Below are 13,730 nucleotides of genomic sequence, written 5' to 3'. Positions count from 1 at the left end.
GACATATGGTTGAAAGTAAAACTCAACTTGTTAATTCTTTACAATTGACACAAAACAAATGAATAGCTTCCTTCCGTAAAATGTTCTAATTTGTTGTGTGGATAATACAAAAAGCAGGCAATTATTTTGGATAATCTAATTTAAAACAGAATACTTATGGATGAGAAAAGCAAATCTGGCCAAAACTTGCTCCAACACCCTATGAAGAAACCACCATGATCACTTTCTGTTATCAACTCTAAGTTGTCAACTCTTCTGTTTTCAACTTACTACATCCAATGACTGGTGCTATTAAGGTTTAACACTTGTTTGAAATTATCTCTTTCCACCCGTCAAGGGTGAAAAGGCAAACTTCTCCATCTCACCTCAACTTAAAGTTACAAAATCAGGAAGTGAGTTTAGCACATTGTAGATAGTCTTACAATACTTCTGAGAATGTTGCAATGATTCAAAAGACAAAGTTTTTTCTTTCGCTATTTATCAAGTGCTTATACTTATTTTCCATTGAATTAAAAATGGAAAATGATGGGGTTCTCCTATATAATCAGAATTTTTCTTCTGCACATTTCAAATGGGTATGGTAATATTATTTGCAAAAGAAAATTATTCCAATTTTTATGAGAATCTCAGTTCAATGTTGGAAAAATTCATCAGATTGCATTAAAAATGAAGTCTTACATATTTGTGGCACCTTTCACAAGCTCAAAACATCTGAAGTCAAAATCCTTGCAAAGCATCCTCTGTCACAAGGAATGCAACAGCCAGTTTAAGCATTGCAAATTCTAACAATGGGATAAAAAGCATGTTTTTATGGGTATTAAAGGGTAAATGTCGACCAGAACAACAGGGAAAATAACCTGTTCTAAAATGGGGCTCAAAGCAGGTCAAAATAATGTTCTATGTTTTTATATGGCCTAGAGCTGATATCACTGGCACTTAGTTCAGCTCACTGTCCAAAGAACTTCATGCCATTGCATATAATCACTAAAAATGCCACCACCAGCTACAAAGCACAGCAGAAGGAAATCCTAATGGTATAACTTCTGATTGAAACACTCACTCTCTGGAGACTAAGAAAACGTATAAATAATTTGCATTGTAGCGGTGTGCTACACGCAGCGCTGCAATAACGACACGGAGTCGGTGAGCTGCAATTACAAAAGAGGTTTATTCAAACTTCGCGGCCTCGCTTTAAAGCCTTCCTGATCCCGCCCTCCCCGGGAGGGAATGCTGTAGGGGGCACGTATTCACAGTCCCATCCCACGCGCGGGCTTTTCCCCTCGCTGGTGAAGCAGGATTGGCGCCCTCTTTGGGACCGGCCTCAATGCCGGCGCGCGCCGCTTTGTGAGTCGGTTCGAGTGCACTAGGAAGTGGGTCACCACATAACCCCCCCTCCCAGAACCAGCGATACACCCCCCAATGTCCACAGTCTGGTTTGGACTCTGTTTGGGAGGTCTGCCTCTGCACCGCGGTGACTGAATCTCGACCGGCTGCGCCAAGTTCACATGGGCCGGTTTGAGTCGGTCCACCGTGAAAACCTCCTCTTTCCCCCCAATGTCCAGCACGAATGTGGACCAGTTGTTTCTGAGCACCGTAAACGGCCCCTCGTAGGGCCGCTGAAGCGGTGCCTGATGTCCGCCCCTTCGTACAAAAACGAACTTACAGTTTTGCAGGGCGGGCTACAGCAGCGGGCTTCTGCGCCCCACCGCTGGTGGTAGAAGCATCATTGTTCGTTGGGTCTCCTCACCCCTGCCTCTGGGGTTAGCGGGCCCCGCGGCCGGGCCTGGTCTGGTTTGCTGCTGGGAGCGTGGCCTGGTGATCTGTGCGACGGATGCCCCACTCTCCTTCTTGGCTTTCCACAGCACGTCCACCCGGGCCACCACCTTCCGGGGGTCGCTGAAATCCGCGTTGGACACCAGCAGGCGTATGTCCTCGGGCAGCTGCTCCAGGAACGCCTGCTCAAACATGAGGCAGGGCTTGTGACCTCCGGCCAGGGACAGCATCTCGTTCATCAAAGCCGACGGCGGCCTGTCCCTCAAACTATCCAGGTGCAGTAAGCAGGCAGCTCGCTCGTGCCGTGGGAGTCCGAAAGTCCTTATGAGCAAGGCTTTGAATTCTGTGTACTTGCCGTCTGCTGGGGGCGACTGTATGAACTCCTCAACCTGGGCGGCCGTCTCCTGGTCGAGGGAGCTCACCACGTAGTAGTAACGTGTGGCATCCGAGGTTATCTGCCGAATGTGGAATTGGGCTTCTGCTTGCTGGAACCATAGGTGAGGTCGCAGCATCCAGAAGCTTGGCAGTTTTAACAAAACTGCATGAACAGATGCAGCATCGTTCATCTCCGGTCTAAATATCGTTTGGGCCGTTGGGGTCACCAATTGTAGCGGTGTGCTACACGCAGCTCTGCAATAACGACATGGAGTCGGTGAGCTGCAGTTACAAAAGAGGTTTATTCAAACTTCGCGGCCTCGCTTTAAAGCCTTCCTGATCCCGCCCTCCTCGGGCAGGAATGCTGTAGGGGGTGCATATTCACAGTCCCGTTCCACGCGTGGGCTTTTCCCCTTGCTGGTGAAGCAGGCTTGGCGCCCTCTTTGGGACCTGCCTCAATGCCGGCGCGCACCGCTTTGTGAGCCGGTTCGAGTGCACTGGGAAGTGGGTCGCCACAGCATCACATTTTTAAGTTTTCTAGCTTTAAATAGACATTTTTGGTGGCTTTGGAAATACTAGTATTAGTCACCGAAAGCAATTTGGTCCAATTGTGGATTTCTATTCTTGCTTAAGACAAACTATTAATACAGTAAGCAAAAAAAAGTTGCACAGTTAAAGACAGTAACACATTGCAAGGAAGACCAATAATATCAGGTTAACATTACCTTTATTCCTGCACTCCTGGTGGACGTGTTATTCCTCAAAGCCAACTACGATTTTTTTGAACTAACATTTCTGTATATTTGTTTTGAATAGGAAAGAATCGAAGTAACTTACAGCAGCTCCTAGCAGCTATATATGAGCAATAAACATGGCTATGCCAGCACTGGCCAGATTATGAGAAAAACATTCAATTATGTACCAGTACAGGAAAAAAGTGGACATATGTGCAATGAGAATGTATGCACACTTAATGGGGCAGGTTTCCCTTTTGATAGGAATCACAATCACTGCATGGTACAAGCCCAACAAATCTTCTTTATACATTGTCCTGTTAATATGCTAGAATCGTGCAAGATGACCCATGTTTTAAAAAAATATATATTGTAGCAAAACCATTGACTAATTAAATGAGCACTTTCCACTTGATTAATTCATTTTCTGAACAGAGCAGACTAATATCTAATTAAAGGTCAACAGCGTAAGGAAACAGATCATAAATGAATACTTTTACTCAGACCAATACACAATGAAACCTTTGGCCCGAGTTCACAGGTCCATACTAACATGGTGCCAGCTAGCTGGTCCTATTGTGCTGTGTTCAGGGCATCACTTTAGCCATACACCTAGCTTCTTAAATTATACTACTTTAATGGGGGGGGGGGGGGGTGCTGTCATGGTACCATAGTGGGCAGCACTTTAGTGTAACCCTTTATAGTGCAGCTATAAGATCAGGGTTCAATTCCTTCTGCTGCCTGTAAAGAGCTTGTGCTTTCTCCCCATGACTGTGTAGGTTTCCTCCGGGTGCTCTGGCTTCCTCCCACATTCCAAAGAAATACAAGGGGCAAGTTGTGGGCACATTATGTTGGAACTGGAAGCATGGCCACACTTGTGCGCTGGCCCCAGCACATCTTGGACTGTGCTGGACATTGACACAAAGCCAACAGATTTCACTGTGTGATTCCATTCACGTGACTGAAGCCAATCTACTATATCTGCCTGAACTATCTTCACTGGCAGCTTATTCCATCTACTCACTACCCTCAAGGTCTCTTTCATGTCTCACCTTGCGTCTATGCCCTATAGTTTTTGGGCTTATTTACCCTTGCAAATAGAATGAGTTACCATCTTATCTATACCTCTTAACTTTAAACATTTCTATAAAATCACCTCCAAATTTCCTATATTCCAAGGAATAAAGACCTATAACTCAGGTCCTCTTTATTTTCCTACGTTCTTTCCAGTTTAATCATGTCTCTCCTATAAGACTTCTTGTCAATATTAGCTATGGAGAAGCTCATGGAAACTCAGGAATTCAGGTAAGAAAATGAGATGTTCTGAAACATATCCACAAAGGTACATGAGAAATTCTGCAGATGTTGGAAATCCAAAGCAACACACACAAATTGCTGGAGGAACTCAGCATGTCATTAAGCATCTATGGATATGAACCAAAGTCGATGTTTTAGGCTGAGACCCTTCTTCGGGACTGGAAAGGAAGGGAGAAGCTGCCAGAATTAGAAAGTTGGGGAGGGGTGGGGAAGAAGATTAGTTAGAAGGTGATTGGTGATACCAGGTGAATGGTTGCAAGGATAAGTGCCAATAGTGAGATTAGTGGGGAAGGACAAATGGACAAGGGAATCTTGGGAGGTAGCAATCCCTGCAGAGAGTGGGGGGGGGGGGGGAATAAATATGTTTGATGTTAAGATCCACTTGGAGATGGCAGAAGTTGTGGAGAGTGATATGTTGGACGTGGTGGCTCATGGGGGTGATAGGCAAGAACAAAAGGAACTATCACTGTTAAGGAGGCGCGAAGATGGCGTGAGCACGGATAGAGCAAGCCCAAAACAAAGCTGATGGTGTTGGCATTCTAGAGTCATATATGGACAGTCTCCAGATCAAATCTACTCCATGATGTTATGGGAAGCAAGACAAAACATTTCTAGGGCTCTGCGGAGAATTTTGCATTTTCTCATAGCCATCAATGTACCTGAAGACTGAACATTGACAAGTACTGTGCTTTTACTTAAGAGTTGCAAGGACAAACCAGGGAACTACAGACTGGTTAGCTTGAAATCAGTGCTGTTTAAGTTACCAGAGGGGATTGAGAGATAGAACCATCTGCATTTGAAAACACAAGGACTGATTAGGGGTCCTCAGCATGGTTTTATGTTGGGAGTAGTATCCCACAAATTTGAATGTTTTTTTGAAGAAACAAACGACAGGAGACAGAATTAGGTTTATTAGGATTGACGGCAGGGCAGCAGGCATTTGCAACAACTTTAGTGAAGCTACTGACATGGTCCAACATGGTAGGCTGGTCCAGAAGGTGAAATCACATGGGCTCCAGGGTGAGCAGCCACTCTGATGCAAGATTGGCTTGGAAGAAGTCGGAAGACTGTCTGTTATGGAGGGGCCACTGCACAAGATCAGAAAAAGCTACCAAACTCAGCCATTTCATCATGGACACTAGCCACCTCAGCAGTGAAGGCAAAAGGTGTTGCCTCAAAAAAAAGGGCTGCATCATCATTATGGACCCCCATCACCCAGGACATGCCTCCTTCTCATTGCTACCATCAAGATGGTGCCACAGGAGCCTGAAGACACACTATCAATGTTTTAGGAACAGCTTCTTCCCCTCTGAAATCGGATTTCTGAATGAACAGTGAACCCATGTACACAACCCCACTATTTTTTTCTACTCTTCTTGGACTACGTAATTTAATTTTAATATATTTTCTTATCGTAATTAATAGGTTTTATTAATTATGTACTACATTGTTCTATTGCCACAAAACACACTTCACTACATATGGCAGTGATATTAAACCTGATCCTGATTCAGATGGTAGTGGAGGGTGACCTTATAGAATTTTATACAATGAGGGGCATAGATAAGATGTAGTCAGTCTTTTCCCCCAGGGTGGAGGAATCTAAATCTGGAGCAAATCAGTTTAAGGAGAGAGGGGAAAGATATAAAGAGAGCTCGAGGGACAAGTTAGAGGACAGTAGGTATATAAAATGAACTGCTAGGGAAAGTGATACAGGTAGGTACAGTTATACAGTTTAAAAGATATTTGGACAGGTTCATGAATGAGAAAAGTTTAGATGAACATTGGAAGAATGCAAGCAGGTGTGACTAGTCAAGGAAGCCTCCCTGGATGAATGAGATGGGAAGAAGGGCCCTGCTCCCATGTTGTATAACTCTGACTCCATAACCTGAAGTTCTACATTGAGAAGTTTTAAGTGACAAGCCATGAAAGATGTGCCTTGCGGATAAGCAAGTATAAAGTACCAAGGCATCTTCTTGAAAAATACTATAAGCCCTACCTTGAATCAGTTCACTGAAGTCAATCAGGGTTAACTGTAAATGGAATCAATTTTTTTTAAACCACTTGTGTTCTTTACACCGAGCACCCATGTCTACTGAACTTAAAAATGCCAAGTCATATCTGATATGATTTGCTGAAAATTAAACTCAAAAGATCCTGCTAGCTCACATCAGAGCCTTGCAGTAACCTTGTTTATTTATTTTACAGTTCTACATCATAGGCCTGTTTGGCCTATGCTGGTTCTGAATCTCAAGTCCATTCCCCATATCCATTTTTTCTGTTCTTTCAGAAATGCCCAATACCCTCCCATGCAACTTTTTGCTACCCACCTACATTAGGTATAACTTACAGTCGCCAATCAGCACTGAAATATGACTTGGTACAGAAAAGGAAATTAGAGCAGCTGGGGGAAAATCTGCAGGCACAGGGAGGATGCACAAACTCCACAGATGGAACCCATGATCACTGGAGCTATGATACATCAGCTTTACTCACAGTTATACCACGCACAACTTATCCTGTTGACTTTTTACACTCCAATGGCACATGATCTCAGCTGCAGTTGAGTGTCAGTCTCAGAGTGCAATTAACAGGCCGATTTCAAAAACCCCTTTAATCATATATCAAACAAAACTTGGCAAGTGGGGAAAACACTATTCAATAGTTTTTTAAAACCTCTTAATTTTTTTTCCAAAATTAACTTACTTTGCCCCCTCAATCTTTACACTAAAATGTCATTGGGAGATGATCAGTTTTCTATCAGGAGGATCTGAGCTGAGATTCAGAATCATGGCAATACAGGGTTTCACAACACCAAACTCCCCATGGGGTCCAGTAGCTAAACGTACTGACATGCTCAGCAGTCGTACTTTGTTAATCAGAGCATCACTCGTCTTGCTCATTGACAGTACAACGAGCATGAGCAATTTGATGAGATGTGCACAAATGCAAATTAAGGCCTCATTGACACTGCAATTTGTGTATGCTTTCACAACAGTGAATGAATATGATTATACATCCATTTACTGAGCAAATTTTATTCAATAACATGTTTTACACTGCAGCTTTATTAAAATTAATCCTGTATAAAAGGTCCTCTTAAATGAAATAAATTGGAGTGTTTAAAAGATTCTATGGGCACATTAAAAGAGAGAATTTACCCAGTTTGGCCATTTGATGCATTAAATGTTCTGAGTGATTTTTTTTGAACAATGCTCCAAATGTTTGGAAACGGTTGGATTTTGTCAATCTGAACTCTTCTCTGTACCAAATATGCTTGCACAGCTTGAAAGCCTACATTACCTTTGGCCAAAGGTGGAATTTACAGTTACTCAGAATAACTGGAAAATGAACAACAGGGAGACGTAACAGACATAAACCAGCCAAATTTATATGATTAACATGCTTAGTCTGAGAGATTGTGCATTTTTCCAAAGGGAGAGGTATAAACTTACTTGGACTGTTTTGCTTGCTCCAACCCCAATCCTCCTCCAACATGTTCCTTCCCACTTCTCCCTTGCTTATCCCATCACTCACACTTCCCCACCCCTCATTACCACTCTTCTCCCTTCATGTGATCAACACTTGGAAGTAAAAGGGCAAGCAAACATAACTGCTTTTCTCTCTGGGTCACTAGTAGAATTTTTAAAACAATCTATTGTTTAAGGATTCATAAATACATCCAACAAATAGTGGTGGATAAGGGAAAGTGGAGATGCCAAACAGCAGAATTGGAGAATACTGGGAGCGCATGTGATATGGGATCAAATTGAGGCTTTAGGTAGTGAGCAAGCCAGATGTGGGAGTTAAACATAATCTTTAGAGCTCATCAAGATAAAATTTTCTCCTAAGAACCAAAAACACTGGTACAGTACAACTCAATCCGCTTTATAGCTGCTCAGAAATCCCAGTGGTTTGGCTACTGGCTCACTTGAACCACGACTCATGTACTTCTGCTTGGCTCACTGGAAAATTTCTAATTATGCATAACAGCTAATCAAAAAAAAATTGAAAGTATATTGTGATAATCATGGAAATAACATTGAAACTAACTCAAAATCTGCTCTACCAAAATCTCAAGCATACCCAATTATCATAGGACAGCCTATATTATCATACCCATATTATCATTTAGAATGGAGTTCAGGAAAAACTTTTTCACCCAGAGAGTTGTGGATCTATGTAATACTCTGCCTCAGAAGGCAGTGGAGGCCAATTCTCTGGATGCTTTCAAGGAAGAGTTAGATAGAGCTCTTAAAGATAGCGGAGTCAAGGGATATGGGGAGAAGGCAGGAACGGGGTACTGATTGTGGATGATCAGCCATGATCACACTGAATGGCGGTGGTGGCTCAAAGGGCTGAATGGCCTACTCCTGCACCTATTGTCTATTGTCATTGTATTAGAATAAGTCATGAAAGCATATTATACTAAATTGAGACCTTTGATCCACCTCAACTCTGCAAACCATCAACCACCCATTCACATCCTATTTTTTAAATTTTTAAAAAAATTCTCAACAACCCCAAACAAAAGATCATTCACCAAAGCAATAGGGGCAATCTACCATGACCAATTAAACTACCCACCTAGCACAAGACCAAATCCAGTATTGGGACAGCAGCTCCCCTTCCTGAACCACCATACCACCAACAGTGCACATTTTTTGTCTAACAGTGCAACTAAAACTGCAGATAACTTAATTACACAATTAATCAAGGCTAATTTAAACATTACTCAGCAGACTTGGGTTAAGAATTTTTGAAGCAGCTCTGGAGCCCAAATATGTTTTTCAATATCACACAACAGCTGGTTTCAGATGCACATGTTGCTGGATGGATCAAAACATTGTAAAAGTTCACAGTGTGACATCACAAGCAAAAAAACCTTACTATTTGACTATAATTTCAGTACTAATTAGTTTCATGGATATAATTTCACATGAGGCAAACTTTACAGCAACTAGGCTAATTATTTTCCTTTGTGCTTTGTACTGCTCTAATTTCCCTATAATGAACATTTGTCAAGTAATTATTGCATCAGAATTTCGAATTCACCAAAGCTCAGCTAATCTGAAAGCGAACCGTCTGTAGAACTTGACAGTTCAGCATCCAGCTCACACATTAGTCCTGGATCTGGGAATCCAGAATATGGGCCAGAGACAGGGTCGGGAACAGTGGAAGTTCAAAGTACAGGCTGGAAATGGGAATGTGGCTGGATTTGGGGTACTGAGTGTATATATTTTTCAGCTAGTCTGTACAAGCTGAAACTCAACAGGGTTCAATTTCCCACTCCCTTTAAACTCACTGGAAAATTTGTTAAACTACTCTTCAGCATGAGTTATCTATAGGAATAACAAAATCTGAAACAATTGAGTCTGTGAAAATCAAGTTTCATGTTTTTATTATAGATATAAGAGACGGCAGATGTGGGAATCTGAAGCAATAATCTGCTGGGAGAACTCAGCCAGCTGAATAGCAAACATAGAAGGAAATAATTTGATGTTTTGAATTGAAAACCCACATCAGAACTAAGAGTGGAGAGGGGAGATAGCCAGTAGAAACTGGAGGGGGGGGGGGGGGGGGGAGCCGGGAGCAAGAGAGGTGAGACAGGGGCCAGAAGTGATTGATAGAGCAGGGAGGGGTGAAGAATGAAGGATTGAGCCAGGCAGAAGGGGAGGGGGTGAAGATGGCAGAAAGAGGCAAGTGGAATGATAAGTAGATGCAGACTAAGGCAGATGGAGCTAGGTAGGGAAGGCGGGGTGAAGGTAAAGGTAGAAACAGCTAGGAGAGTAATAAACAGGAATCTGATAAGGAAAGTGATAATATGAACCAATAGGGAAGAAGTGAAGGGTAGACAGTCCCAAATTGAAATGGGGATGGGAATCAGTGGTCAAATATGTGGGTAGTACAAAAACGGGGTGATAGGGGCTAGAGAGTGGGACATAAGAGAGGGCTATCTTCAGTCCCCAAGGGTAGAGGTGGGGAAGAGAGAGATTGGGGAGAAAAACTGGAGATGTGGGTTACTTGAAATTGGAAAATTAATGTTCACAGCCATTGGGCTGAAAAAGGAGCAGTTGCTCTAGTTTCCGTTAACCCTCACCTTGCAGTGAAGGGAAACTGAAATAGCACACAGTGGTAAGCTTGGATGGCCACTGCGAACAGGACAAAAGCGCTCTGCTAATTTGTTGCTTAGTCTGCACTTCCCTTGCCAATGTAATGAAGGCCTTTTCAGGAGCACAAAATGCAGTACACGAGGTGCATGTCCACCTTCTGGAACAACTGCTTAGGTTTCTGTATAGTTGCAGAACAGGTGATACAAGAACAAATACCACATCACCTTCAGTTCGAGGGGACAGTGCCAGGAGGCAGGGGTGAGTGAACAAGTGAGCTACGGAATGGGTGGTTCCTGCAAAAGGTGGATAAAGGGTGGAGAGAAGATGCAGCTAGTGGTGAAATCTTGTAGTAGCTGTATCTTTACTATATTTGCGTTCTCCACTTTTTACTAAATTTCAAGTTACACATTAGCACTGATCCAATTTCAACCAAATAGTGGAAAAGTTGAAGGTGTTAAATTGCTGCCTCCATGCTTAACTTATCTGGGTCTTCCCAGACATCAAAACCACACTAAACTGAGCTACCTTGCAGCGAACAGAAGCATACTGTCACCTTTTGAAAGTGCGCACCCACCTGTACTTGTGCTGTGCTGAGACTGCGAGTGGCTTCCTTGAGAGTCTGATGACTCAGAGTTCGACAGAAGATCCCCAACATCACCCATTCTGGCTGAAGACTTTTTCCGGTGCCTGCCTTCTGATTCAGAGTCATCATCCTCATCGGAACTTTCACTCAGATCATCAAAACCAAAGTACTTGATTTTATAGTTGGCTGCACCACCAGTTGACTGGAAGGCACCTTCCTCTCCCTCCTGCTCATCGAAACCAAAGAACTCCAGCTTTGCGTCCTTTTTGGATTTAGACTGAGTCGGCCGAAATCTGACAGCAGTCTTACCTGCCGCAGCATCGTTTTTTTTCCTTAAGCGGCCTGCTTCTCCCAGGTCAGCTGGACTGGTGGTAAATTCATCCATGCTCCTGTCTGTGGTATCCTGAAGCGTGACATTGCAAGGTGATAGATAAGACGAGGGCAAGGTAATAGTGTCTCTTGCAGTCCGAGCTGTAGATGGCTTGCCTGTTGTCCCTGAAGTTTTGGTGTCTAGTTTTAAGCTGTCCTTGGCCATCAGGTCAGCCTGAGCAGATTTCCCAGTGCCATCAATTATTTTATCAAAATTTGTTGTGCCAGCACTTCCTGATTTACCTTTATTTGAACGACAGTACGTCCTGCAGTTTGACCTGAGTGGCTGGGAGTCATTCTCTATCTCCTCATCCTTGAAACTGGAATATTCTGCCCGCTCAAAAATTCCTTGGTTACCTTTAAGTTCCAGAGGCTTATTGGGGTGTAAGAAAATATCTCGACGTTTGCCTTGCCTTCCATCAGAGGCCTCGTTTTTGACACCAAGCATCCGGCCAAGTCCACCAACCCATGGCTGGAATTCTGTCCTCTGATACAGTTCAGAGGGTGACCCTGAGCTCTTCATGATCTCATCCCAACTATCCAAAGGTGATTCATCAGCTTTAATACCAGCCTGTCTTGTGCTGGGCTCTTCAGATTTCTTTTCATTTTCAGTTGCATTCTTGTTCTTGGGAAAACTATTTTTCTCAATTCCTTCTCTCAATGGATCTTGGTGCTTACCCCCTGCAGAATGAAACAGATTTCAGTTAACATTTTGCAGCTTATATCCCACTTCCTCTCTCAACTACAGCTGAAATTAAATTGCAATTTCATATTACCCCACATTCAACCTTATCTTTTGAACTCACTATCAGGTGGAGCAGCATGTCCAGTGCTACTCTACAATGAGCTCCCATGGCAATGTGTGGAAGGTCAACACGAGTGCACTCCACACGATTCAGTAAAAACCGTTTGGTCTTCCATCCACGCTAAAGCTTTCATCAATCTAGAGTTCTCAAAGCCAACATGATTATTTTTCAAACCCAATTATTTAGGTAATACAGATGAGTAGCCAGCTAACTGTACACAAAGCTGTAAGAAAAACTATTCTTCAGCAAGGAGCCTGCAAGGTGGTGTCCAGTTAAACAATCCAAAATACTACAATAACATTCAAAGTGGCCATTCAAACACATTCTTCATTTTGTTCAGATATGGAGCCTGTATCTCTCTGACAGACATTTTGAGAAAATTTAAATAGTTTGACCAGTGACAATAACTGCACCCAATGAAGAAGATATATTAATCATGGTTTGAAGTTTTCAGCAAAGATAATTTGTTCTAGTGGGAATAGATTTATTAGGCTTTATCTGTAGTACATTTTGCAGCTCATTGCTCAATTTGCAAACTCCATTCCTAATGGAGTCAAGGAGTTGGAATGAAGTTACTACCAGGTTGCTACTCCTTCCTGCTCTTCATTCTTCTGCACAACACCAAACTGCTCATCTGTGAGCACAGATTTCAAACTCAGCTGTTGACAAATGATGGGTTGCATGCCAAACTATTTAGGTTAACGCCCTACATAAATTTAGCGTTCTTTGATAAAATATCAAACATATTAATCAACTTGTAAAATTTCAGTTAGCCATCAAAAACATTTATACACAATGCAAATGATCTGCTTCAGATTTAATCACTTGATGAAAACATTTCATCTTCATTTTCCCCTTTGCAACCAATGCAGCAAAGCTAGAACTTCAACATTACTGTAATAATGCTTCAGAATCACTCAGGAGAAATACAAAGCCATCTGCGATGAGCAAGTGAATGCACAGAAATTCTCTGTAATAAGGTCTGAGAGTTATGGGACCAAATGATCACATGGGGCAATAACAAACTGGCAAGAATAAGAGATCAGCCCCAAGAAGGGATGGAACTTAATATTACTGGTTATAAGGTATTCAGGAAAGAAAGGGAAAGTTTCAAAACAGATAGAGGGAAGCAAGTATCAAAAGAATTATTAGCAACGATAATACTGTTGAGAAAATATAGTTCCAAATCTAATTAGTTTGTATCAAGGATTAAAAAGTGCAGCCATCACACTGGGCATATTTTCAGCCAAGAGAGCAATAAAAATCAAACTGCCGGATATCTTCAGTAGGTCGTCCACCACTTATGAAGACAGTTGTCATGCTTCAGGCAGTAGCTAGAAGATCTGACTAAAATCATCAACTCTCTACAGATGCTATCTTATCAGGAGTGGCTCCAGCATCCTTTCTTTCCTTCCTTTAGTATTTTCAGCACTGAAATGTCTGTCAGTGGTACCAACTTGAATAAAATTGGTTGAACCTTTTCATTAGGACAGACAACACACCAGCAGGACATTGTACAAATCCTGAAGGCAACTTTGGTACACAACAAAATCACTGTTTAATTCCCGATGGCTTACACTTCATTTGATCATATCCCTAGAGTTTTAAAGTTTATCAACCACAGCCTTGAATTCTTGAATTACTGCTTTGCCCTCTGATG

The 13,730-nt window shown here is 42.4% G+C and overlaps 1 protein-coding gene across 1 annotated transcript in view; it reads right to left on the bottom strand.

Moving 5' to 3' along the window:
- Positions 1-13,730, bottom strand: part of LOC140714255 (wings apart-like protein homolog) — a 182,146-nt gene that overhangs the window by 100,935 nt on the left and 67,481 nt on the right. Inside the window, exon 3 of the mRNA XM_073025311.1 lies at positions 10,887-11,945. Coding sequence (XP_072881412.1) covers positions 10,887-11,945 — 1,059 coding nt within the window. The remainder of the gene's footprint in view (positions 1-10,886; positions 11,946-13,730) is intronic.

Source organism: Hemitrygon akajei, chromosome 21 (assembly GCF_048418815.1).
Source record: "Hemitrygon akajei chromosome 21, sHemAka1.3, whole genome shotgun sequence".
Taxonomy (NCBI): domain Eukaryota; kingdom Metazoa; phylum Chordata; class Chondrichthyes; order Myliobatiformes; family Dasyatidae; genus Hemitrygon; species Hemitrygon akajei.
Note: the sequence above shows the minus strand (reverse complement) of the source record. Positions and strands in the feature narration are given on the sequence as shown.